We start from the raw sequence: 27,963 nt of genomic DNA, 5'->3' as shown, positions 1-27,963 counted from the left end.
GAGGGTAGGAGGTGTGTCTCAAATTTCTTTTATAATGTAGCAGTTTGCCATGACGTGCAAAATGTTGGGAACCACTGCTCCAGTTGAGTAATCTAAACGTTGTGCTGTGAAATGAGTTAACGCTGACGTGTTGCTGCAAAGTCCTGTCTCGGGTTTGAACATCTGCTGTTCTTTGGAGTACCTGACGAGCGGCCTCCTTGGCGAAGAGTTATCTTTTTGGCAGAGACGGGTGAGTGGTCACTTTATTAAGTAGTTTTGCGTTAACTGCAGATTCCGACTTTCTTCGTCCTTTTCTGTTGAAACCCAGAGGTTGTTTTGATCCAAAATGGGTCGGTAATGGCGAGATGTCAATGGAGTGGCGCTTCTGTCTTGAAGCTGTTGGCTGAAAACACACACGACCTCTGTGGAAATTTTATTGGCAAAGTTCTTAACTATCTTCTACCTTCTTTAAAAATGGTTTTAAAAATCCCCATAATACCAAAATGCAGTCTCTCCTTTCAGGGTGTTTAAGAATCAAATACATCAGTTGGGACTGCTGTCATGAGAAGGCCTTGATCAAGTAAGTCTGGCAGCTTTCTTTCCTCAAGATAGTGCCAAAACGGTCGGATTTTTTTTGCAACTGTTTGTCAGCTTTATCAATAGTTATTTTTGAGTTTCCAACCCACCAAGTACATTAAATTTGAACTCGAGGCCTTTGACTCACAAATTCATTACTACAACCTCTAGGCCTGTTTACTTGTCCAATATTGGCCAGCAATTGGGGGGAGCAATGGCCTCCCCCAGTTAATCCAGAAACTCAGCTAATGTTCTGGGGGCGCAGGTTCCAATCCCGCCATGGGCAGATGGTGGAATTTGAATTCGATAAAAAAATTATCTGCAATTAAGAATCTACTGATGACTGTGAAAACATTATGGAAAAACCTATCTAGTTCCTTTAGGGAAGGAAATCTGCCATCCTTACTTGGTCTGGCCTACATGTGACTCCAGCGTCTCAACAATGTGATTCTCAACTGCCCTCGACAACTAGGGACAGGCAATAAATGGGGAAAAGAAATACTGAGGAACCAGCCAGGTAAGGTTTAAATTGTATTTATTAGTCACAAGTAAGGCTTACATTAACACAGCAATGAAGTTAGAATCATAGAATCCTACAGTGCAGGAGGAGGCTGTTCGGCCCATCGAGACTGCACTGACCACAATCCCAAAGCCCCATGCATTTACCCTAACTAGTCCCCTGACACAAAGGGGCAATTTCGCAATGCCAATCCACCTAACCCGCACATCTTTGGACTGTGGGAGGAAACCCACACAGATACAGGGAGAATGTGCAGACTCCGCACAGACAGTGACCCAAGCCAGGAAGTTACTGCAAAAATCCTCTAGTTGCCACATCCCGGCGCCTGTTCGGGCATACTGAGGGGGAATTTAGTGTGGCCAATGCACCTAACCAGCACGTCATTTGGACTGTGGGAGGAAACCCACGCAGACACAGCGATTGGGAACTCAAAAACATTTTGCTACATTTGGTGCCTCTTCGGTAAGTATGAACAGTTGAATGCTGACACACCAACTGATTCCAGCTCAGGATCGGAATAAGGTGCTGGGTTTCACTGCCCCCTCAATCTCTTCCCGCAAAAGCCAAATTAATGCTCAACACCAAAGTTTCCTAGCTACACTCTGACCCATTGATGTGAAATAATAGCTGTCAAGCGTATTAAGCCTATACTTCCGTCTTTGTGCAAAATTATAATTGGCTCCTTTATACTAATTATTGGCTTTTTGTGCTAATTATCAGCCTCTTTCACATTCTCCCTTCATATGAACTCTCGGTCAGGACTTAGTTTGCTGATGGAGCCAGTCCCACTTTTTACACATCAATAAGCTGCCGACAGGATATTATTATACTAGAAAGAGGGCAGGAAAGATTTACTAGGATGCTACCGGTACTTGACAGATTAAGTTAAAGTTTATTTATTAATCACTGTAATGAAGTTACTATGAAATTCCCCTAGTCGCCACACTCCAGCGCCTGTTTGGGTCAATGCACAAGGAGAGGCTGGATAGACTGGGACTTCTTTCCCTGGAGCGTAGAAGACTTAAGGGTGATCTTATAGAAGTCTATAAAATAATGATAGTCATTATCTTTTCCCAAAGGTAGGGGAGTCTAAAACTAGAGGCTATAGGTTTGAGGTGAGAGGGGAGAGGTACAAAAGTGTCCAGAGGGACAATTTTTTCACAGAGGTTGGTGAATGTCTGGAACAAGCTGCCAGAGGTCGTAATAGAGGCGGATACAATTTTGTCCTTTAAAAAGTATTTAAACGGTTACATGGGTATAGAGAGTTATGGGCCAAACGCGGGCAATTGGAACTAGCTTAGTGGTAACATAAGGGCAGCATAGACAAGTTGGTTCGTAGGGGGTTTGTTTCTATGTTGTAAACCTCTATGATTGACTTAGGAACCAAAGTTCAATTGAAATAAATAAAAGTCTAAACTTAAACGAATGCTTTTATTGCATGACTTTACTCAGGATGCTCCAGTTTCCTCCCACAGTCTGAAAGATGTGCTGGTTAGGTGCATTGGCCACGTTAAATTCTCCCTCAGTGTACCCAAACATGCGCCGGAATGTGGCGACCAGGGAATTTTCACAGTAACTTCATTGCAGTGTTAATGTAAGCCTACCTGCGACGCTAATAAAGAAATTTCAAACCCTTCAATAAAATCATGGCTGATGATTGCAATTCCACATTCCCTGATAATAGTACACACCACAGCATGTATAGCAAGCAAAACAAAGCTTCAAAGTATAGTTTGAGCTAACAAAATGGGATGTGTTTGAAGTGAAATTTGTTGAAATCGAAACACAGAAAAGACCATCAGTTCCAGCTGCTCGCTCCGAATCACGCTGAGCTGAACGTACTGAGAGCAGATCCCCTCGGTTACATTCTGCTTGTAGTCTTCTGATCAAGACTAATTTGATTTTGAGAGGCTGAAAATGGCTCCAACCATCTGAATTTTTTTTTGTTTTTGGCAGCCTTTGTTCAAGATAAATCTGGCCTAAGCAGCAGAAAAATCTTTCTGAATCTTTTTATTTGTTTGTGGGACATGAAGATCGCTGGCTGGGTCAGCATTTATTGCCCATCCCTAATTGCCCTTGCACTGAGTGCCTTGCTAGGCCATTTCGGAGAGCACTGTAGAGTCAACCACATTGCTCAGGCTCTGAAGTCACATGTAGGCCAGACCGGTTAGGGACGGCAGATTTCCTTCCCTAAAGGAACCAGATGGGTTTTTCCAACAATCGACAACAGTTTCGTGATCATGGGTAAATATTAAGAATCACCTACTCTGAACCCCATTTGACTACATTTCAATATAATTAGCAGGCTGCCCAGTGTAACAGGGGTGGCACTGTGGTTAGCACTGCTGCCTCACTTCCCCAGGGACCCTGGTTCAATTCCAGCCTTGGGTTGTTGTCAGAGTTTCTCCCCGTGTTTCCGTGGGTTTCTTCCCAGTGCTCTGGTTTTCTTCCACAGTCCAAAAATGTGTGGGTTAGGTTGATTGGCTGTGATAAAATTGCCCCTTAATGTCAGGGGGACCAGGGAGATAAATGTGTGAGGTTATGGGGATAGGACAGGACCTGGATGGGATTGTTGTCAGCACAGGCTTGATGGGCCAAATGGCCTCCTTCTGCACTGTACATTCTATGATTCTGTAATAACATTCTCCCTCTTCTCCCTGCACACCCCCACCCTCCATTCTGGTTCCATGACATCAGGTCAGTGGGGTTCACAGCAGGTTTTCAAAACTGGGGAGTGGGCACACAGAACCTGCCATGACCACACAGGTAAGCAAAGACCCCCGGTGGGGAGAGAATCCTGACCAGGCAGTGCCTGAGAAGGAGCCGCAATGAGGGGTCCATGGGGATGGTGCTGGGGTTCCGTGTCCATTGGGGTTAGATTCTGTGCTGGTGGTTCCGTAATGGGTGAGTGGATCCATGGTATGGGGAGGCTCCCTCATTCTATCCCTGGCATCAGGACATCCTTTCAAAGGGGCACCCCACTCTGCCAAGAGCCAAGTTTGCTGGTGGGCAGTTGCATTCAGAGCCTACCCTGCCAGTGTGACGTGATGGGACCCACCTCCTTGATTTTATTTCGCCAAAGTGTCAAAATATATAGTGGGAAGAGCCAACATTGGCAGGCTACACCCTACTTTCCCTACCTGAGTTAACCTTTAGTCAAAATATGAGAAAATGCTGCCCAGTGAATCAAAATGCTGAGAATACACAGCAGGTCTAGGGGCATCCTCGGAGAGAGAAGAGAAAGAGTTAACATTTCAGGTTGATGCCCTGTTGGGTTTGGGGCGGCACGGTAGCACAGTGGTTAACTCTGCTGCTTCACAGCTTCAGGGACCTGGGTTCGATTCCCGGCTCGGGTCACTGTGTGGAACTTGCACATTCTCCTCGTGTCTGCGTGGGTTTCCTCCGGGTGCTCCGGTTTCCTCCCACAGTCCAAAGATGTGCGGGTTAGGTTGATTGGCCGTGCTTAAAAAAAAAAATTGCCCTTAGTGTCCTGAGATGCATAGGTTAGAGGGATTAGTGGGTAAAGTATGTAGGGATATGGGGATAGTGCTTGGGTGGGATTGTGGTTGGTGCAGACTTGATGGGCCAAATAGCCTCTCTTTGTACTGTGGGGATTCCAAGTCTTTCATCCAACCTGACCGGATGCTGAACTTGCGTGGCATTTCCAGCACTTTGTGTCTTTTTCCAAGTTCCAGTATCTGCACTATTTTGTTTCTGCAATGTGGTGGAACTGCTGGATTCTCAATGGGGATCTAATTGCATCCATGAGGTGGCATCACTTCACAAAAGAATTCTGGCTTGGCAGAACAGGAGGCTTACGCTTAACAGGCACCTTTTATAGATAGATTTTCTTCTTGTACTTGACTGCAGCAGCATTGGTTTTAATCCAAATATGAACCCACTCATAACCAGCCACTTAACAGAGCACCTCAATTAAACTCAACATGCAGAGAGCGCAGGCATGAGGTATGCTGTGTTTTTTGTTTACAATGACACTCAGTGCTGTGTATCCATAGAAACAAACTCTTTCCTGGGTTAATCAGGATGTAATCAAAGATCAAAACATTTTCTACATCAATACCTGCATCAGCAACTGGTATATTTCTAGTAAATCTTGTCATCACCACTCTTGCTTTGAGCTGGAGTGCACAGCACAAGCCTACTCAACACAACTCATCAAAATCAGGATTAAGAGTCCTGCTACCAGGTTTCATCTAATCCTTCCATCGCTCCTCCCCTACCCCTGCCTCAAGTTTAGCTCGTCTCTTGTTTGCATCTATTTGCCCGAGCTATAGAAGAAATAGAATCGAGAGTTGGCCATTTGCCCAACTTGAGACTGCTCCATCATTCCGTATGATCATGGCAGATCTGATTGGGCCCTGAAGGCCATTTTCTTGCCTGCGCCCATCCTTCCCCTTCCTTATAAATCAAAAATCTGACTAACTCGGCCTTAAGTATATCCAGTGACCTGCCCTTTGCTAGACAAGAGAGTCGCAAAGACTAGTGATCTTCTGAGAGAAGGAATTCCTCCCTGTCCCAACTATGAATGGAAGACCCTTTATACTGAAACTGTGGGGGTGATTTTCCGACCTTGCCATGCCTGGTGCAGTTTATGCCAATCCCGAAGAACAGCGTGAGGGCCTAAAAATTGGTTTCATGCCCAGCGTCAAACAGTTTGCGGTTCTCCCGGCCTCTTTCTAATCGTGTGAATTGGTTCGCGCTCTGAAAGGGTGTGAGGCACCTTAGCGTATTTAAAATAGCCCATTCCACTCCCAGCGCATGGAATTCACTCAAATTTGGGCGCAGAGCGATAATGGCTAGAATCACTATTGGTCTCCAATAATGGAGAACTAGCACGATGATCACACTGGGTGGGGGGTCTCAGATGCTACTGAGTGGGCAGTGTCCATTTGGCAGGGCCCACCTGGCACACTGGCAGTGTCCACTGGACATCACTGCAGTAGCGACCAGACACACGCACGGTGTTAATTGGGCACTGCCAAGGGGGTGGAGCTATGCAGGGAGGTATTGTTGCAGGGGTAGATCACGTTGGGTATCATGTAGGGGGGCATGTTGGGGGAGCAGGCAGAAGGTACCCATTGGGAAGGGGTGGGGAGCATGCCGCTCGCTGATGGGTTGGTTATCAGTGTCTACGGAGGGAGGAGAGGATCTCCCATAACAGGCTCACCAGCGTGTTTATTCCCTCCAGCACCAGCACGAAACCCCCAACTCACCAAAAGAGTGATTGAGTGTGGAAAGATTGCAGTGCAGAGCGTGGCTGAGAGAGCGGTGAGGATCACTCCATTATTCTCACTGTTATAACACTTAGGGTTTTTTTTAAGGAGAATTCCATCCTGTGTCTCCGAGTTTTAGATTTCCCCACAAGTGTGAAATGTCCTCCTTTTTTTTTATCCTGTCAAAGCCCCTCATATCTCTCTCTCTCTCTCTGACACACACACACACACACACACACACACACACACACAGTAGTGTACAATGGGTGGCTTATTTCTCAGTTATTTTCTCTGTGCAATCATGGGATCGTATCAAACAAATGGAAGCAGTTTGTTCCTGACTGTCAGCTTTCTAAAGGGACTATTATCTTAATTTAATTCTGACCCTTTTAAATGTTTCTCTTTCAAATGTTCATTCCTTCCCCTTTGTAAAGGGATTCTGAAGCTTTTCTCACTCTTTGACAAGAATCCATATTTGAATCTCCCTCCCTAATATTAGTTTGATCAAATCTCTCCTCGATGGGAGTTTTAACTGTATTACTGGACAGAAGATGGGTGTTGGCCTGTTTTGCGCCTCAGTTGACAATATTCTCGCCTCTTGGCTGTGAGTTGAAATCCCACTCCAGCAGAAAAATTGAGGTTGACGACCCAAGGGTCAGTGCCAAGGGAGTGCTGCACTGTCGGAAGTGCTGTCTTTCAGCTGTGGCATTAGACTGAGGCCCCATCTGTCTGCTTGGACAGATGTCCAAGATCCCATACCACTATACCAAAGAGCAGGGGACTTCTCCTCAGTGCCTTGAACAATATTCACCCAATCAACATCAGATCATTATCACGTGGGAGCTTACTGTGTCTAAAATGGCTGCCATCATTCCACATTAAATCAGTAACTCAATATCACAAATACATCATAGAAAATTGGAGCAGGAGTAGTTCATACAGCCTTTCGAGCCTGTCCACCATTTATTATGATCAAGGCTGATCACCCAACCCAATAGCCTGAAATCCCTAGACCCTCTTCGCCTCAACTGCTTTATCTAAGTGCCTCTTGAAAACATTCAATGTTTTGGCCTCAACTACTTTCTGTGGTGGCGAACTCCATAGACTAAACCTTCCTGAGTGAAGGCGTTTCTCCTCACCTCTGCCCCAAACAATCTTTGGAACATTTGAGGCCGTGGAAGTCTCAGGGTGGGATTACCCACTTAATCCTCTTGCGCATTTCACGATGCACGGTGGCAAGGTCTTCTGGTCCCACTGTTGTCAATGGGGTTTCTCAGAGAATGCACCCCTTACTGCCAGGAAACTTGCAGCAGTGAGACTGGAACAGCTGGAAAGTTTCAGTCTCCAGTCCAAAGATGTGCGGGTTAGAGAGATTGGCCATGCTAAATTGTCCCTTACTGTCCCCGGATAGGTAGGTTAGAGGGATTAGTGGGGCAAATATGTGGGGTTACAGGGGTAGGGCCTGGGTGAGATTGTGTTTGGCACAGACTTGATGGGCTGAATGGCCTCTTTCTGCACTGTACAGTTTCTTTGATTCTACAAAACTACAAATCTTTCTTTCCTCCAATTGGATTCATGGAAAATTACAAACCAGACCTCTGATTTGCTATCATCGATTTTCTGAAAAGCAACAGAAGTTAAAATGATTCCAATTTCTGTGGTTACTCAATGTCCTCTACAGAATTGTCAGCCAGTGAGAATAACTTTTCCTTATTTACCTTGTCAAAGCCCTGGTGATTTTGAACTGAAGAGACGCCCATTTTCTCAAATCTTTCCTCTTATTTGAAGCCTGGCCTAGTGGTACTATCACTAGACTATTAATATCAGTGAATATTCTGGGGGACCTGGGTTTGAATCCTGCCATGGAAGATGGTGGAATTTGAATTCAATGTATGGCACAGTGGTTAGTGCTGCTGCCTCACAGCTCCAGGGATCTGGGCTCGATTCCCGGCTTGGGACACCGTCTGTGCAGAGTTTGCACATTCTCCCCGTGCCTGCGTGGATTTCCTCCAGGTGCTGTGGTTTCTTCTGAGAGATGTGCTGGTTAGTTCTGAACAGGTGCCGGACTGTGGCGACCAGGGAAATTTCACAGTAACTTCATTCCGTTCTTAACGTCAACCTTACTTGTGACTAATAAATAAACAAAGGCTCTCAACGCTGGCATTATCATCATATCTACTCATTCACCTTGCTAGTGTCCCTGTGTGCAGAAAACCCTGCTTTGTGTATCCATACACTTCCAATTAGTTCAATCAGTAACAAGCTTGAAGCTGTTTCCATGAGAGTGGTTCTGGCTTACGCAAATATAAGTGATCAATTCAAGGTGTTTGAAGATAAATACCTTTGCAGCCGGTGGAAGGACTTTGTTGGAACTGCAGCTGGTTATTGTTTCGGTTTCTGAATGGGGCACGTTGTTCTCTTCACTCACCCCGTTCTCCTGTACCGTGTCCTCCTCGTCACTGTTGATGCCCAGTTTCCACTGTTTCATCATTTCCAGCACATTAATTGGCCGTTTTCTCTTACTGTCATCTCCCTGAAAGTGCACACAATGAAACTCTGAGCAGAGAACTGAAGACTAGGACAGTGCTGTCAGAGAGATCACAGATGACAAGGGGCTCAAAAGACTCCAACTAGCATCCGTCTTGGATAAACATCACTTGTCAAAGTGGATTCGATTCTCTAGAAAATTTCAAAAGGCTCGCAGTCTCGGAGGCAGCTGTGTATTGGGTAAAGCAGCCCTTTAAAATCATTTCATACAGTGCTTTAACTCTTTAGGCAGAACTTTACTGGCACTCCTGCCCAAGATTCATACGATCCCACCTGAGGCCAAAGGAGAATGCCTGTTCTCTGAGCCTCACTCACTCCCAGAACCGAGGCAGGCGAGCCGATAAAATTCTGGCCTTTGTTTTAACAATTTACTGAGTATGTAATACATTTCCAATGTTTTTTGATCAAAGTGGGAGAAATAAAATCTTTGAATGCTTTTGTTAAAGTAACAATGTAGGTTTCTTCTAGGCTATTATTTGACGGCTGTTCCCCTCATGGCTGTTACAACAGGAAGTACAAATTTAATGTCTTTTTTTTGTTAAAATTAAAATATGCACCTTTATTTCGATCATCATATCCATGACTTGTTCATCAGTGTGTAGTGTGAGCAATGTGTTCAGCTCACCAAACCAAAATACCCATTTGGACATGAGAATTCACCATAGTCCAATTACAATGGACTCATTATGGTGGCACAGTGGTTGGCACTGCTGCTTCACAGTGCCAGGGACCCGGGTTCAATTCCCGGCTTGGGTCGCTGTCTGTGCAGAGTCTGCACGTTCTCCCCGTGTCTGCGTGAGTTTCCTCCCAGAGTCTGAAAGATATGCGGGTTAGGTGGATTGACCATGCTAAATTCTCCCTCGGTGTACCCGAACAGGCGCTGGAGTGTGGAACGAGTGGATTTTCACACTAACTTCATTGCAGTGTTAATGTAAGCCTACTTGTGACAATAATAAATAAATTTAAGCAGTGTGCCAGTAGAGTACATTTACTGCATACAACTGATGATGTTGCCTCAATTCCCTCATGGATTTGGGTGTGTGTGTGGCGGGGGGGGGGGGGGGGGAGGTGGGGAGGGGTTGTGTGTTTTGGGGGGGGGGCGGGGGAGGGCTATAAATACATTTGTCTACATTGTGGGAATCAAAGTGCAGACTGTCTACATTCAAAATGGAATCAAAAACCTACAACAATAACAGCATAACAAATAGACCCTATTTGAATGCACATGGTCCAATATTAAGTACAATGTTGGCTCTCTGCGGTTAGAACTGTATTTCAAAGTCATTTGTTAATAATTACTCACAGTTATCCAATGGTGGTTCAGCAGTTCACTGGCTGTCATTCTGTGTGCTGGATCTACTATCAGAAGGTCTTTTAACACACAACAAGCTGTTAAAAGGAGATACAAAATGTGATACAATGCTCCCATTGTATGGCGCTCGAACAGCAGAGGCACTCGTGTATACCAACATAAACCCAGTCATGTGTAACAGTAGAATTGCAGTAAGTAAATTTGCTAGCTGATGCTCAGTATCATATCGCTATTTAAAATACTGGCTCAGAGGAGAGCCAGCAGTCGTAGCTGTTCATCCCTTGGTCTGTACATCTTCACATAACAACCAGCAATTTATAGTTTGACATCTTAAGAAGCATGGAGAGTTAGCCTAGTGCTGAATAAATCACTCAGGGATATGTTTTATCTTTGAACAAGGATGCTTGCTGTCTCCTGCCAATTGATTCAAGAAAGGATTTGCATATAGAGGCTATGATATCATCGAGTGCTCCCAAAGTGACACAGTGAACAAGTTTGGAGTTGCAGACAGCATTGTTACGAGTTTGCTAACTCATGAGGCGTGGACTTTGTTGGCAAGGCCAGTGTTAATTGTCCATTCATCGCTGCTCTTAAGAAGGTGGTGAGCTGCCTCCTCGAGCTCCTGTAATCCATGTGGTGTCCCCTCAGTAACATGAGGCAAGGAGCTGTCGCCCAGCAACACAAAGGTCCCGCACACAAGCCTTTTTAAGTTACCGGGCGTGTGAGGCTGTGTGAAGAATTTTGACCCAGCAATATGGAAGGAACAGTTTAAACCTTGCATGGTGATTGATATTGGTGTTGGATGGTTTAGGTTTGGGGAATGTTGTTGGGAAAGTCCTGGTGAGATGCTGAAGTTGCATCCTGCGGGATATGGTGTCACAGTGTTGGGGGGAAGTGGGCCTTTTAAGGTGTTGAATGGGCTGCTGATCCAGCAAACTGATCAGTCCTGGAAATGTACATCGCAGGAACCCACAGAGAGTGAAATTAGATGAATGCCCAGTTGGCCTGACTTTTGGCAATTGAAGGAAAATGTGAGCCAAGAACGCCCGGAGAGTATTCTGCTTTCCTTCAAATAGCACCACAGGATTCTTTAGTATCTCAAGCTCCAGACAGGATCTTGTCAAAATGTCCACAGTTTTGGCACTGGGGTGTCAGCCTAGATTATATGTTGTGGTCTTGAAGTGCATCTTGAGGCTCTTAACCTCTGGATGAGATGCCATAACTGAACCAAGCTGGCAAGTATGAGGGACAATGTAGAAAACTTTGCAATCCCTTGACTCTATTTCTCCCACAAACATGGATGTTTTAATAAAAAGAAACAAAAATGAAGGCTATGGCATAGGGAGTAGAAAATCCTTTAGAAAAACCTATTACATGAAATTAATCCTCATAAATGTATTGCACAAAACTTAAAAGATGAGTTTTGGTGCTGGGGAGGGAGCTCTGGAAACAGTGTGCCGGGGAATGGGAATGGGACGTAGAAGGTGTTCCTTTGTAAGTTGCTGCAGTGCATTTTTGTACACCACTGCTGTGATGTGCCATTGATGGAAGGAGTGAATGATTTAAGGTGATATTTGGGGTGCCAATCAAGCGGGCTGCTTTGTCCTGGATGATGTCAAGCGTTGCTAAGTGTTGTTGGAGCTGCACCCATCCAGACCAGTGGAGAGTATTCCATCATACTCCTGACTTGTGCCTAGTAGATGGTGGACAGGCTTGGGGAAGTCAGGAGGGGAGTTACTCACTGAATTCCCTGCCTCTGATTTGCTCTTGTAGCCATTGTATTTTTATGGATTCTCTAGTTCTGTTTCTGATCAATGATAGCCTCCCAGGGTTGATGTTTGACTCTCTGTCCAGGAATATTCATTGGAGGTGGGAATGCATTGACTATTCTGCTTCTGATCCTGCCTTTAAAACAGCTCTGTGGGACCAAGAAGATTTTGCCAATAGTGAGAGGTCTGTAAATCTACCTACAATGCAGTTTGCCATGCTGAAATGGTGCTGTATTCATTGAGATTTGGTGACATTGTAGTAAAGCCTTTTAAAGCCCATCTCTCCAGAGTTAAAATATTGCAAATTTCAGCCCTGTGCCTGGCTATGTTCCACACTCCCATTCAGTAAGATTAAAATAAAAGGGAGGCCAATGACCAATGTTAACCATAAGCACTGGCAGTGCCCACCTGTGCCAGGTGGGCACTGACAGATGGGCATTCCACAGAATACCATAGAAGGGGAGGTGCTTGGTTTGCGGGGGAGAGATTTGGGTATGTGAGAATGTACTGTGCTGGGCTCAGTCCAGATACGTAAAATAGTTACTCCAAGGTTAGAAGTGCTTTTTTATCCCCCTAATTCTTGCAAACTAAATGTGATTGTAAAACTGGTGGCACCACCTGAAGTTAGTGCTTTCAATGGATTTTGTCAGATGGTTCCCAGCCCAGCACAATTGTCCACTGGAAGTTGGTATTTCTGGACAATTGCCAGGTAAACCCTTACTTGGGAACTTCAGAGAGGGGCATCAAGCTAAAACCACAACAAAAATACTCTGAGACCCAATGATTGAGAATTGCTGACAAGGTGACCTCTTGTTATCTCTCTGTTGCACTGGGCTTGTTTGTGATGCAAATTGTCCTTGAGGATCTTACCAGTCTCACTAATGGACTTCAGATTTGAATGAGAAAAATCTAGCTCTCCTTTTTTGATTTCCTCGTATAGCTGTTCTGCCGTTGTAGCTGTAAAAGGAGCTTCACCACACAGTCTGCAAAACAAACCAAAAACAACGGATCTTTCTTAGCTTTTCAATTCACTCAGTGTTGCAGGAAATATTTGGATGATCCTTTTCAGATGAATGTGTAGAATATCCTGATCAACTATCTTCCCCAAGGATGCGAGCTCTAAGAACACACAACTGGCAGTGAAATATTGGAAACTAGTTAACTGCCTCTGAGAGCCTCATAATCCACTACCCGAACTAGTCATAACTTCACCCACTTCTTAAAGACAGGTACGATCCATAATGCTGTGATTTCCACCATGGGTCAGACAAGGGGACAGGTCCATTATCCACCCAGAACTGAACTCATGCTGTTGGCCCCTACTGTGATTTCCACACCATCCAGCCCCCTGTCCAAGGATTTCAATTTGCTGTAAATGCACGTGTTAGTCCAGAGATAACAATGGTGCCGTTCGACGTTCCAATTTATTTCCATCACATGACTGACCAGGAATCTCTTTCCACTCTTGCTGTCAGCCATTAGCTTGTGTTGGAAGAATCTACATGTCGGTATTCAGCTTGTTTAGTCATGTTACAAACTGTCAGATTAAGGCAGATCACTACTGAGTGACTGTAAATTGGGAGAGGGGAGTGTGCAGCAGGACCTGGGTGTCCTTGTGCACCAGTCACTGAAGGTAAGCAGGTGCAACAGACAGTAAATAAGGCAAATGGCATGTTGGCCTTCATTGCAACAGGTTTTGAGCACAGGAGCAGGGATGTGTCGTTGCAATTATACAAGGCCTTGGTGAGGCCACACCTACAGTATTATGTGCAGTTTTGGTCTCCATTTCCGAGGAAGGATGTTCTTGCTCTCGATGGAGTGCAGCAAAAGTTTACCAGGCTGATTCCGGGAATGGTGGGACTGATGAGAAGAGATTGATTAGGTTAGTTTGTTTTCACTGGAGTTCAGACAAATGAGGGGGGAATCTCATAGAGGCTTATAAAATTCTAACCGTTCTAGACAGAGTAGATCCAGGGAAGATGTTCCCAATGGAGGCGGAGTCCAGAACCAGAGGTCGTAGTCTGAAGATTTGGGGTAGACCATTTAGAACAGAGGTGAGAAGACATTTCTTCACCCAAAGAGTGGTGAGCCTGTGGAATTCATTACCACAGGAAGTAGTTGATGCCAAAACATTGAATGTATTCAAGAGGCAGCCAGATAGAGCACTTGGGGCAAATTGGATCAAAGGTTATAGGGAGAGAGCAGGATTAGGCTATTGAGTTGGATGATCAGCCATGATTGTAATGAATGGTGGAGCAGACTCAAAGGGCCGAATGGCCTCCTCCTGCTCATATCTTCTATGTTTCTATGTCAGGTCCTGGGGCAGGACTTGAGCTTCTGGCTCAGAGGTAGGGACACTACCCGCTACACCATGAGACTTCCTTCCAGGCAGACTGCTAAAGTGCTGTTAATGATGGACTAGCCAAGGTGATAATAAATAAAATAATGCAGTCGCCTCTTTGGCTTGTGAAAAGTCTTGATCTGAGTCTACTCAAGAATTAAAAGCCCTTTGACTGTGATTGTGGACAATGGAAATCACAAAGCATTGATAATTACGTAAATTTTTACAGTACAACCAGGCCAACAGGTCTGTGTTTATGTATCACAAGTGCCTCCTACCACCTTATTTCATCCAATCTTATAAGTAATTCTTTCCCCACATCTACTTTTCTTTCCCCACATCTACTTTTCTTTCCCTTAATTGCTCCTGCTTTTCTCAAACACTTCATATGGTAGCAAGTTCCTCATTCTCACCACTTCTGAGGAAAGAAGATTTTCCTGAATTCCTTAATGGATTTATTAATAATGATTTATCATTAGTTTTGGACTTGCCAGCGAGTGGAAACATCTTTTCTACCTCTATCCTACAGCCCAGAGCTTTGTTTAATTCATTCATGGGACGTGGGTTTCGCTGGCTGGCCAGCATTTATTGCCTATCCCTCGTCACCCTTGTAAAGGTGGTGGTGAACTGCCTTCTTGAATCGCTGCAGTCCATGTGTCGTGGGTTGACCCACAATACCGTAAGGGAGGGAATTCCAGGATTTTGACCCAGCAACAGTGAAGGAACGGCAATATATTTCCAAGTCAGGATGGTGCGTGGCTTGAAGGGGAACTTGCAGGAGGTGGCGTTTCCATGTATCTGCTGTTCTTGTCCTTCTAGATGGAATTGGTTGTGGGTTTAGAAGATGCTGAGTAAGGATCTTTGGTGAATTGCCGCAGTGCATCTTGTAGATGGTACACACTGCTGCTACTGAGCATTGATGGTAGAGGGAATGAATGTTTGTGCATGGGGGCTGCCTTGTCCTGGATGGCGCCAAGCTTCTTGAGTGCTGTTGGAGTTTGCACTCACCCAGGCACACCACAGGAGTGTGGTTGTTTCTACTCCTGCACATGTAAAATACTACGCATAAATTTTCACTGGAAGTGAATCAGTTAGAAAAATCTCAAGAAGCAAATGGGTTGCATACATACAGGATGTACATGATGATTCCAATGCTCCAAAGATCACACTGCTTGCTGTAGTCATAGTTATTGATTATCTCTGGGGCTGTTAAATAATGAGAGAAGAATTCGAAAGGTAAGTGAAGAAACAAAGCTTCTAGCTTTCAACTTCAATTCCCATCACTTAATCCAAGTACAAGTGCCTGCTGTTTACCCATGTACAAAGGTGTACCACACGCATCCTGTAACATTGACTCACTGCCAACACCAGCCCCATCCTTCAGCACAGACAAGCCAAAGTCTGTCACCTGTGAATGCAAAAAGCAAATGTGTGTGAAAATTTAACTTCAAGAACAACTTGTCCCCCTGCTCTTTATAAAGGCTAATCTTGGAGTAGATTATCCCCAGCCCCTCCAATCCCCTATCCTGGAGTGTAGCACCATCGAGTTATGCTATGCAGTAATATCTCAGCCAAGTGGCCATTCTTTTGATTTAATTTATTATTTTCACTTGTATTAACATACAGTGAAAAGTGTTGTTTCTTGCACATTACACAGACAAAGCATACCATTCGTAGAGAAGGAAACGAGCAGGTGTAGAATATAGTATTTTAGTCACAGCTAGGGTGCAGAGAAAGATTAACTTAATGCGAGGTAGGCCCATTCAAAAGTCTGATGGCAGCAGGGAAGAAGCTGTTCTTGAGTGGGTTGGTACGTGAACTCAGACTTTTGTATTTTTTTTCCTGACAGAAGAAGGTGGATGAGGGAATGTCAGAGGTGCGTGAAGTTCTTAGTTATGCTGGCTACTCTGCCGAGGTAGCGGGAAGTGTGGACAGAGTCAATGGATGGGAGGTGGGTTTGCGTGATGAATTGGGTTACATTCACGACCTTCTGTAGTTTCTTGCAGCCTTGGGCAGAGCAGGAGCCATGCCAAGCTGTGATACAACCAGAAAGAATGCTTTCTATGGTGCATCTGTAACATGCCAAATTTCCACAGTTTTCTGAGAAAGTAGAGGCATTGGTAGGCTTTCTTAACTATAGTGTCAGCATGGCGCATTCTTCACGGGAGCTGGGCCAATTTCTTTATCATTTCTCTACTTCCTCAGAAGACTAAGGAAATTTGGCATGTCAGCTACGACTTTCACCAACTTTTACAGATGCATCATGCAAAGCATTCTTTCTGGTTGTATCACAGCTTGATATGGCTCCTGCTCTGCCCAAGACCACAAGGAACAACAAAAAGTCATGAATGTAGCCCAATCCATCACGCAAACCAGCCTCCCATCCGTGACTCTGTCTACACTTCCCACTACCTCGGCAAAGCAGCCAGCATAATCAAGGACCCCACGCGCCCCAGACGCAGGGAAAATGATACATGAGTCAGAGATAAAATACCAACCAACTCAAGAACAGCTTCTTTCTTGCTGCCGTCAGACTTTTGACTGGACCTACCTTGCACTAAGTTGATCTTTCTCTATACCTTAGCTATGACTGTATCACTACATTCTATATTGTCTCCTTTCCCTCTCTATGAATGCTTTGTCTGTATAGCACATCAGAAACAATACTTTTGTATTGTTTTTTATTGTCATATGTATGCTAATACATATGACAATAAAAAATCAAATCAAATTTGGGTTGGAAGATTGCTCAGATATTGAACCTAGTCATACCCTCATTTGAGATCTGCCTTCCCTTCCCTTAGTTTTCAGTGAAGGGGAGTTTATTTTATTTATTAATGTCACAAGTAGGCTGACATTAACACTGCATTGAAGTTATTGTGAAAATCCCCGTCGCCATATTCGGACGCTTGTTCGAATATACTGAGGGAGAATTTAGCATGGTTAGTGTACCTAACCAGCACATCTCTCGGACTGGGTAGCGTGGTTGGATAATGAGCAGAATTGGGATACCTGGTCAATATTTTCACAGTCAAGGAAAGCCGTGGTGAAATAAAGTGGGCAGAATTTTCCAGCTGCGTCGCCCCAGGGCTGAAAATTCCCACCCAAGGTCAACAGACCTATACATAGTCCGCCCCCGCCCACTGCGATTCCCGTGGCAGGCAGGATGGGATAATTCCACCCACTGTTTTCACTTAGACACAAACTGATGTGAGCTGACTCAACACAAATCAATGAATGAATCTGAGATGTCCCAAACGACTCAGTGTTGTATCGAACCAATGATACTAAACCATAAGGTTTCCCATTGAGGTCAATTATCAGAAAACTTGTTTCTAGTTGCACTTTGTTTCGACCATATCGGGAGAGTATTTTATCGGGCAGAGTATGTTAGCAGCAAATTGATGGATAGGCATGGATGCTAGCTGAGATGGTGCAGAAGACAAAATGCCATTGGCCTCTGAATATGTGGGCAGGATGGAGGGCTCAGATACAGAGGGGAAAGTCTTATATAAGGGATCTTAGCATTGAACTTTGACTCCAAGAGTGTTTTAGCAGGGATGTGTTCTGGGTCATTGCCTTGCTCGATCATGAGATATGATTAGGCCTATTTGGAAGCTGTAAATGTCTACAATAATATGTCCCTCACCTATCCAGACATCTAAAGGGCTGTGCCAATGTGATTGTAACATGACCAATAATTGTTTTCCTTGAAGGCTGTTGTTAATCTGATGGTTCTCTGCTATTCTGAGGGTGTCAGCAGAGAGGAAGGTTGATTGTGGGCTATCTGAAAATAGGTCTTGTATACCTGCTCAAGACTTGGTGTAAATATTCATTGATACTTTCTCATGGTTGGTCCAGAATTATTCCAAGGAGTGACAATGACCGTCAGTCAGATTGACACTCCGCTTCTATTTCTCCCACGTTTCTGGCCAAGATTTCTGATCCAGGCCTCTTCAGAAGTGTGGGGTGTGCCTGTTCTGGGAGTCTGAGTGTCGGGGGTGGGAAGCCAAGCCACAGCACCAGAGATAAGTAGAGCGTTTAAAGGTTCCAAAGCCATTTATGAGAAGCTACACAGAGAAGGTAAGTGAGGGGGTAGGGTGGTAGCTGGGTGGGGTGAGGGGGCAGGATGGCAATGGATAGGGTGATAGGGACAGGGTGATAGGGGGTGAAGGGAAAGGGTGACAGGTGGGTAGGTAAGGGGGAAGAATGGCAACCCAAAATTCCCAGCTAATTCCTACGCAATCAGTGCACCGCAGGGACTTTTGACTGATCTCCCTGTGATCTTCTGGAGATACATTTGGGATACAGCCATCTGGAGGTTGGAAATTCTGGGCCGATATAAAATCCATTTGGTATACAAACTGCTAATTCCAGTCTAATACAGTGTATCCGGATTGATAATAACAGAGGGTGCGTCACTGATAAAACTTACTTTAATATTAAGTTTTAGTTCGTCATCATCTGCACTGTCATTACTTTTCACCAAGATATTTTCCAGCTTCAAATCCCTGTGAATAATATCTAAACAAAAAGAGAATATTAAAAATGAGTGTTCTGGACTAGAGTGGATCCAAAATAATGTTCCCAGCTTTTGACAAGATGACCATGTCTAATCAGAGAGAGCTGGTGTCCTGGTTGCAACCCATGGATTAGTGTCTGTTCCCTTCCAGGACACTTCAGTCAGGTTGCTCCCTTCGAAGTTCAGATACTCAATTGTAGCTTCATATTCAAGGGATTATTCCACAATTTTGCAGGGAACAACCATTGATGAATACACATTACAGGGATTAGTAGATGGACAACTTCCCCTGAGAGGCCACTATGCATTGGGAAGGAGGATGCATCCTCATTGGCCTGGTCAGTTTGGGCGACACAGTAGCACAGTGGTTAGCACTGCTGCTTCACAGCTCCAGGGACTTGGGTTCGATTCCTGGCTTGGGTCACTGTCTGTGTGGAGATTGCGCATTCTCCTCATGTCTGCGTGGGTTTCCTCCGGGTACTCCGGTTTCCTCCCACAGTCCAAAGATGTGCAGGTTAGGTTGATTGGCCATGCTAAGAAATTGCCCCTTAGTGTCCTGGGATGTGTAGGTTAGAGGGATTAGTGGGTATAATATGTAGGGATATGGGGGGTAGGGCCTGGGTGGGATTGTGATCAGTGCAGACTTGATGGGCCGAAGGGCCTCTTTCTGCACTGTAGGGTTCTATGATTCAATGATTTCTGGGCCTTGAATTCTTGACTGTTCTTTGTATCATCTCATCGACGGCACAAGCTCAGAGCTTCCTGTAGATACTTCATGTTAGGTATGATCATTAGGCAATCTCATGTACATTACATTCTGCCAACGCTGCCCTAGTTCAGCCAATTTGATCATCTAACCCGGAGGAGGAAATGTCCCCCTCTTCACCGTATAAACAGGACACTCTGGCCTGCAGATTTCTCGAGGCTGTTTTCACCCAAGATAAGCCACACCCTGCAAAAAATAGCAAAATTTCAGGAACAGTTTACTTCCAGAGTTAAATTTAGTTTATCCAAGTTATTCTGTGGGTTTAAAAAGATTGTAATATCAGAACGCAGCCCCCATCCCTACGACCAACCCCCCCCCCCCAACTGCCCACGTGATCACACACCCCCCTGCCATGCCCCCCCACCCTCCAGTCTCCTGGATTGGATCCATCGCATGATGAATTTCTGCTAATTTTGCTTTAAAAGGACTCATCATGGAATCCCTACAGTGCAGAGGGAGGTCATTCTGCCCACTGATTCTGCACCAACAACAGTCCCGCCCAGACACCTATCCCTATAACCCCACATATTTACCCTGCTAATCCCTCAGACACTAAGGGGCAATTCAGCATGGCCAATTAATCTAACCTGCACACCTTTGGACTGAGAGAGGAAACCAGGGCACGCAGACACAAGGACAGCATGCAAAGCATTTTTTAAAACGCAGGGCACTAACATGTTGTCGTAGCTGAGAAATTCTTTTTCAATTTACAAAGGAACTGACTATTGTAAACCAATGTAATCAACAAATTTGAAACTTTAAAAAGTCTTTTTAAAGTAGTTTTCAATTATTCAAAATCGTGTACTCACAGGACATAGAAAAACTACAGCACAAACAGACCCTTCGGCCCACAAGTTGTACCGAACATGTCCCTACCTACTAGGCTTACCTATAACCCTCTATCTTACTAAGTCCCATGTACTTATCCAAAAGTTTCTTAAAAGATCCTATCGAATCCACCTCCACCACCACTGCTGGCAGCCGATTCCACTCACCCACTGCCCTCTGAGTGAAAAACTTACCCCTGACATCTCCTCTGTACCTACTCCCCAGCACCCTTAACCTGTGTCCTCTTGTGGCAGCCATTTCAGCCCTGGGAAAAAGCCTCTGAGAATCCACTCAATCCATACATCTCAACATCTACACCTCTATCAGGTCACCTCTCATCCTTCGTCTCTCTAAGAAGAAAAGACCGAGCTCTCTCAACCTATCCTCATAAGGCATGCCACCTAATCCAGGCAACATCCTTGTAAATCTCCTCTGCACCCTTTCTATGGCTTCCACATCCTTCCTGTAATGAGGTAACCAGAACTGAGCACAGTACTCCAAGTGGGGTCTGACCAGGGTCTAAAACAGCTGCAGCATTATCTCCCAACTCCTAAACTCAATTTCTCAACTGACGAAGGCCAGTACACCATACACCTTCTTAACCACATCCTCTACCTGTGAAGCTGATTTGAGCATCCTTTGAACCCGGACCCCAAGATCCTTCTGATCTTCCACACTGCCAAGAGTCTTACCCTTAATATTATATTCCATCATCCTAGTTGACTTGTCAAAATGAATCACCACACTTATCTGGGTTGAAGTCCATCTGCCAGTTCCCTGCCCATTCTTGTACCCTATCTATGTCTCGTTGCAACTTCTGACATCCCTCCACACTATCCACAGCACCAACCTTGGTGTGGCTCCTGCTCTGTCCAAGATCACAAAAAACTAGAAAGGGTCATGAATAAAGCCCAGTCCATCACTCAAACCAGCCCCCCTATCTATTGACTCTGATGTCACTTCCCACTGCCTCTGAAAAGTAGCTAGCATATTCAAAGACCCCACACACCCTGGGCGTACTCTCTTCCACCTTCTTCTGTCAGGAAAAAAGATGTAAAAATCTAGATTACATACCAACCAAATTAAGAACAGCTTCTTCCCTGCTGTCAGCAGACATTTGAATTAACCTACTTATATAAGGTTGATCTTTCTCTACACCGTAGCCATGACTGTAACACTATATTCTGCACCCTCTCCTTTCCTTCTCCTCTATGTACTCTATGAATGGTATATTTTGCCTATTTAGCACGTAAGAAACAATACTTTTCACTATATCCCAAAACATGACATCAAATGAAATCAAGAATTCCATTTAATTGCAATTTTCAGTAAAGTTACAGTCTAAAATGTTGCCTGATTGTGCTGGCTCATGGAATTTTTTTGGCAACATGTAAATCAATTTAGGAAACTGATTTAGACAAACACTTCAGTAAGCTGGAGCAATTTGCAGCTGGATCAGCAATTACACCCAAAGCAGTAGCTCCTGGCCTGCCTGTTTTGCATGTTCCATCGTATCGCTCTTTTGCCTTTCATTAGGCTGGATGGTTTGTACTTTATTTAGGTGAGGTCAGAATGAAGTATTGAACCACTTTCTTCCCCAAGCACCAAGTCAGTCAACTTTTGGAGCAACATTGGATTCGCTTCATTGAATCGCATAACTTCTTTTGAATAATAGCACCAAGTAATTAATGCTCACCTGGGTCTTGTACACAATGGGTGTGATTTGTTCATTGATTACTGAGGCAGTATAAAGAATTACTTATTGTTTTTGATCTGTGGTGAAACACGTCAATGCCTTATCAGTCATTTATAATCTAACCACATTTTGTTTCAGTACTTTTTAACGTATATTAACTTGTGTGAATGTGTTTTGATTTCTGGGGTCCAGTGGCATTGTGGTTATGTTACAGGACCAGTAACTCACTCACCAGTTGGCAAGTAATCTTGAAGTGTGAGTTCAAATCCCAACCATGCAATTCAGTAAATTAGTTAAGTAAATAAAGCTAGTATCCATTACGGTGACCATGAAACGGTGATTTCTCATAAAAACCCAAACTGTTTCACCAAGACCTTTTATGGAAGAAAATCTGTCTTGAGTATAAAAGTTGTCAGGTTATGCAACAGCTGTATAAAACTGTTGTTAGACCGCGTTTGGAATATTGTGTGTAGTTCTGGCTGCCACACTTCCAGAAGTCATGATGTGGGTATGCCGGCGTTGGACTGGCGTAAACACAGTAAAAAGTCTGACAACACCAGGTTTTAGTCCAACCTATTTATTTGATAATATACGCACAAGCTTTTGAGGGGACTGCCTCTTCATCAGGTGAATGGAGAGTTCTGGCCTCAGACAGAGCATATAAAGCACAGACAGTTTAGAGATTACTGATTAAAATGCAAATCCTTACACCTAACCTGCTGTTCAAGACCTGAAGTGGCTGATAATGTGAGTGGAAGGAGCACTGATCACAGAATAAAGAGATGTGCATTGTCTCCAGACAGTACAGTAAGTGAGGTTTTGCAAACCCAGGCAAGTCACGGGGGTTACAGATAGTGCGACATGAACCCAAGATCCCTGTTGAGACCGTCCTCATGTGTGCGGAACTTGGCTATCAGTCTCTGTTCAGCGACTCTGCGCTGTTGTGTGTCGTGAAGGCCGCCTTGGAGAATGCTTACCCGAAGGTCAGAGGCTGAATGCCCGTGACCACTGAAGTGTTCGCCAACAGGAAGGGAACAGTCTTGCCTGGTGACTGTCGAGCAATGTTCATTCATCCGTTGTCGTAGCGTCTGCATGGTCTCCCCAATGTACCATGCTTCGGGACGTCCTTTCTTGCAACGTATCAGGTAGACAGTCTTCAACATATCATTGATGAAGACGAACATCTCGCCAGGGCTATCCCCACACCCCCACTTCTTGGTTTCAGACAACCACACAACCTCAAACAGACCATTGTTCGCAGCAAACTACCCAGCCTTCAGGAGAACAGTGACCACAATACCACACAACCCTGTCACAGCAACCTCTGCAAGACATGCCAGATCATCGACATGGATACCATCATCACACGTGAGAATACCATCCACCAGGTACATGGTAAATACTCTTGCAACTCGGCCAACATTGTCTACCTGATACGTTGCAAGAAAGGATGTCCCGAAGCATGGTACATTGGGGAGACCATGCAGACGCTACGACAACGGATGAATGAACATCGCTCGACAGTCACCAGGCAAGACTGTTCCCTTCCTGTTGGCGAACACTTCAGTGGTCACGGGCATTCAGCCTCTGACCTTCGGGTAAGCATTCTCCAAGGCGGCCTTCACGACACACGACAGCGCAGAGTCGCTGAACAGAGACTGATAGCCAAGTTCCGCACACATGAGGACGGTCTCAACAGGGATCTTGGGTTCATGTCACACTATCTGTAACCCCCGTGACTTGCCTGGGTTTGCAAAACCTCACTTACTGTACTGTCTGGAGACAATACACATCTCTTTAAACTGTGATCAGTGCTCCTTCCACTCACATTATCAGCCACTTCAGGTCTTGAACAGCAGGTTAGGTGTAAGGATTCGCATTTTAATCAGTAATCTCTAAACTGTCTGTGCTTTATATGCTCTGTCTGAGGCCAGAACTCTCCATTCACCTGACGAAGAGGCAGTCCCCTCGAAAGCTTGTGAGTATATTATCAAATAAATAGGTTGGACTAAAACCTGGTGTTGTCAGACTTTTTACACTTCCAGAAGGTCATGGATGCTTTGGAAAGGATGCAAAGAAGATTTACCAGGATGTTGCCTGGCCTGGAGGGTTTTAGGTATGAGAAGAGGTTGAATAAACTCGCAGTGTTTTCACTGGAAAGGCAGAAACTGAGGTGCGACCTCATAGAAGTCTACAAATTTATGAGAGACATACATCGGGTGGATAGTCAGGGGCTTTTTCCAAGGGTGTGAGGGCAACTCCAAGAGGACACAGGTTTAAGGTGAGAGGGGGAAAGTTTAGGGGAGACATGGGGGTAAGTTTTTCACACAGAGGGTGGTGGGTGCCTGGAACACACTGCATGGAGGTAGTGGAAGCAGGCGCATTAGCAATGTTCAAGGCATTTCTTGATAGGCACATGAATAGGAGGTGAACAGAAGGATAGAAACCACATATCGGCGCAGGCATTGATGGGCTGAAGGGCACATTCCTGTGCTCTATTGTTCTTTGTTCTACTCAGTTAGATCCATATCCAGACCTTCAGCAATTTCAAAATAATTTTTTGTGGAATATTGTTGTTTCTTAAGCCTCTAGGTGTGACAGTGCATAAATCCTATATTTGAACACGAAATCTGTTAGCATAAGCTACTTGAGATATATTCAAGTTAGATTTATTTTAACAAGAGAGCAGGTTCTGTAGTCTCTACAATGTGGCTCATGAAGATGAAATGCTTTTCCTCACCTGATCCCAACAGTCATGCAGAGACTGCGTTAGTCCATTGCTGTGGTTTATAAGGTTGAGTGTTACAATGCTTTGCTCAGTTTAACAAGTCAATCCAGACAATAGCAGCTTCAACATTCAGTGGAGATTATATATTCCTGTTTCCGGCATGGAGCTTTTGACATGGGTAACTGTACTGGCACTGAACCATACTAAATTGCCCCTTGGTGTCCAAAAAGAAGCCAGTTAAATAGACTGGCCAGGCTAAATTGCCCCTTTATGTCCAAAAGATGTATAGGTTAGGTGGATTGATCATGGTAAATGCATTGGGTTCTAGGAATAGGGCGGGGGTGTGGGCCTTGATAAAATGCTCTTTTGGAAAGTCAGTGCAGACTCGATAGACCGAATGGCTTCCTTCTGCACTTAAAGATTCTATGGTTCTAAACCTGATACAGTGGGGAAATAGCTTTGTCTATTTTTATGAGAGTCCACAAACGTGACAAAATGACCCTCTATGCTGTATAATGCTATTAAACTGTTAGAATGACAGCCTCGATACCTGAGTCCCTGAATTTGGGAGATGAAGCAATGATCTAATTGGGGTGTTTAAAAGTTGACTGAAGGGGTTAACGGTTAGATGGAGAGAAATTATTTTAACCGGTGGGGGAATCCAGGAAGGGGAGAGGCAATAACATTGAAAATTGGAGCTTGACTGTTCAAGGATGATGCCAGGAAGCACAAAACCACCTCTTCATAATAATGAGGGACGGCATGAGGCACAGTGGTTAACACTACTGCCTCACAGCGCACAGGTTCAGTCGGTGTGGAGTTTGCATATTCTCCCCATATCTGTGCGGGTTTCCTCCAGATGCTCCGGTTTCCTCCCACAGTCCAAAGATGTGTGGATTAGTTGGATTGGCCATGCTAAATTGCCCTTTCATGTCCAACGATATGTAGGTTAGGGAGATTAGCGGGGTAAATGCATGGGGTTACGGCAATAGAATGGGTCTAGGTAAGATGCTTAGTCAGAGAGCAGACTCAGTGGGCTGAATGGCCTCCTTCTGCACTGGGATTCTGTGATGATTGCAAACATCTGGCAGTCTCTCCATCAGTTGAGGCTAGAGAATTGATAGATTTTTATTCGATGAATGTGTTAAGGACAATGGAAAGAAGGTTGTAAATGAAGATGAGATACAGATCAGCCATGAACAGGCTTGAGAGGCCAAGTCCTGTTCCTAGTTTTCGATTTCAGGATTATGTTGAAAATGTTAGATGTGCTGCTATATAATTACAAATAGTTTTTGTGAAGTGTGCTGCAATATAATTACAAATATTCCTTTTGTTAAATATTCCGCAATATAGTTAGTTTTTGCCGCATAATATGTTAAGTTGGCAATTGTTACAATGGCGGGGGGAAGAATTTTGCCACTCCCCACTCACCATGGGAATTGTAGTGGGTGGGACACATGCAAAGTTGCCTTGACCTCAGATGAGCACAGCCAGGAAATTCCACCTATTGTAAATATTGCAGATCAAAGGTCACATGGATGAACTTTCACATGGAGTGATTTTCCTTACTAATATTTCTAGGGGGGGGCGGGGGGCGGACAAATAACATTCTTGGGCTTGACCAGCAGCGGACGACAGCAACAGATGCAAACAGAGCGTATCGAGTTCTGGAAGGTTGTTGATCAGTGTTAGTCACAATGCTACAACTGTTACGGTTGTACAGAGCACCTTACCGTTTCTGTGGAGATAGAAGATGGCACTGGCCAAGCTGGAAATGACGTGTTTGGTTTCAGATTCGCTCAAATGGCCTTTGTCTTCCAGAACGCCCTTCAGCTCCCCGAGTTCACAGAATTCAGTGACGAGGTAGACTTTCTAAAACAGGAAGGAGAAATGGGGAAAAGTGGAGTATTCTTTGGTTAGCGATTGTACTTATCCAATAGTTTGCCTCACATCAATGAGTGAAGTCCTATCAATGTGTGATGATGTGGAGATGTCGGCGTTGGACTGGGGTGGACATAATAAGAAGTCTCACAGCACCAGGTTAAAGCCCAACAGGTTTATTTGGTATCACGAGCTTTCAGAGTGCTGCTCCTTCATTATGTTACTCACCTGATAAAGGAGTAGCACTCCAAAAACTCATGATTCCAAAGAAACCGATTGGACTTTAACCTAGTGTTGTGAGACTTCCTATTATATCAATAAGTGGAACAAGAAAATAAATGTCCTTTTTTCAAATAAGGAAAACAGGAAATTCAGCTGATCTGGCAACATTTTACAGCATTCTGGATTTATATCTAGATCAACAATTGCAAACTAAGAGCTCTGTCTTTAAGGATTTTTCCACCCCCTCCCCCACCCACAGAGTCAGTCTTTAATTTGTTACCAATTTTGCTTTCAGAAAGTGTTGACTCTTGTTCTGCTGTCTAATCTTTACGCCACTATTAGCACCTGCCTTAGTCTTTAACACATTTGTTACCACTCCTTTTGCCATGTAGCCATGACATCGCTATCATTTAATCCCTCCAGAGCTCCAACTTCTCCCTGACCTTCGATTTTTCCTCAATCTCCTCTCTCCAACAGCACTTCCACCTCCCTTCAGTGCTGAAGAAATGTCATACAAACACAAAACATTGTTTTTCTCTCCACAGATGCTGCCGGACCAGTTGCAATTTTCCAGCATTTCCCATTTTATTTCAGCTTTCCAACATCTGCAGTATTTTGCTTTAATTTTTTTAGCGAACCTTTGCACCCACACCATTTGTCATCCCTTGGGGAACAGTGAAAGAAAGTGCTGGAAGGATTCCTGAGCTGATTATTGGTCTGTTGAACCATATTGAATGCTCCTTCTGTGGTCAACTGGTGTTGAATTCTAACCCAGAGCTTGTGGTCCATGGTAAGGATACTACTCACTGTACCATAAGACCTCCTTTTAATTTTAGTGAAAATTTTTTTAACGTGCTGACGATGGGAATATTACTTAGGGTCTTCACATTTGGCACAGAGGAGTTTAGACTACATTCTACAGCTTTGACTTGATTATAACCCAGACATTGAACTAAATTCTCTGAGACAAGACATCGGATGGGCAGTTGATTGGCCAGGCTAAATTAACACTAGTGTCAGAGGGATTAGTAAGGTAAATATG

General features: G+C 44.5%; 1 protein-coding gene across 1 annotated transcript in view; it reads right to left on the bottom strand.

The window, feature by feature from the left end:
• Positions 1 to 208: 208 nt before the first annotated feature.
• LOC145355565 (serine/threonine-protein kinase 33-like) overlaps positions 209 to 27,963 on the bottom strand; it is a 107,351-nt gene continuing 79,596 nt past the window's right edge. Inside the window, exons 4-11 of the mRNA XM_080207814.1 lie at positions 26,552 to 26,690; positions 18,714 to 18,802; positions 15,593 to 15,686; positions 15,409 to 15,484; positions 12,808 to 12,920; positions 10,160 to 10,245; positions 8,651 to 8,842; positions 209 to 382 (exon numbers count right to left, since the gene is read on the bottom strand). Of these exons, the coding sequence (XP_080063940.1) occupies positions 209 to 382; positions 8,651 to 8,842; positions 10,160 to 10,245; positions 12,808 to 12,920; positions 15,409 to 15,484; positions 15,593 to 15,686; positions 18,714 to 18,802; positions 26,552 to 26,690 (963 nt within the window). The remainder of the gene's footprint in view (positions 383 to 8,650; positions 8,843 to 10,159; positions 10,246 to 12,807; positions 12,921 to 15,408; positions 15,485 to 15,592; positions 15,687 to 18,713; positions 18,803 to 26,551; positions 26,691 to 27,963) is intronic.

Source organism: Carcharhinus amblyrhynchos, chromosome 19, assembly GCF_965287045.1.
Source record: "Carcharhinus amblyrhynchos chromosome 19, sCarAmb.v2.hapA, whole genome shotgun sequence".
Lineage (NCBI taxonomy): Eukaryota > Metazoa > Chordata > Chondrichthyes > Carcharhiniformes > Carcharhinidae > Carcharhinus > Carcharhinus amblyrhynchos.
The sequence above is the reverse complement of the archived record's forward strand: the minus strand, read 5'-3'. Positions and strand labels throughout refer to the sequence as shown.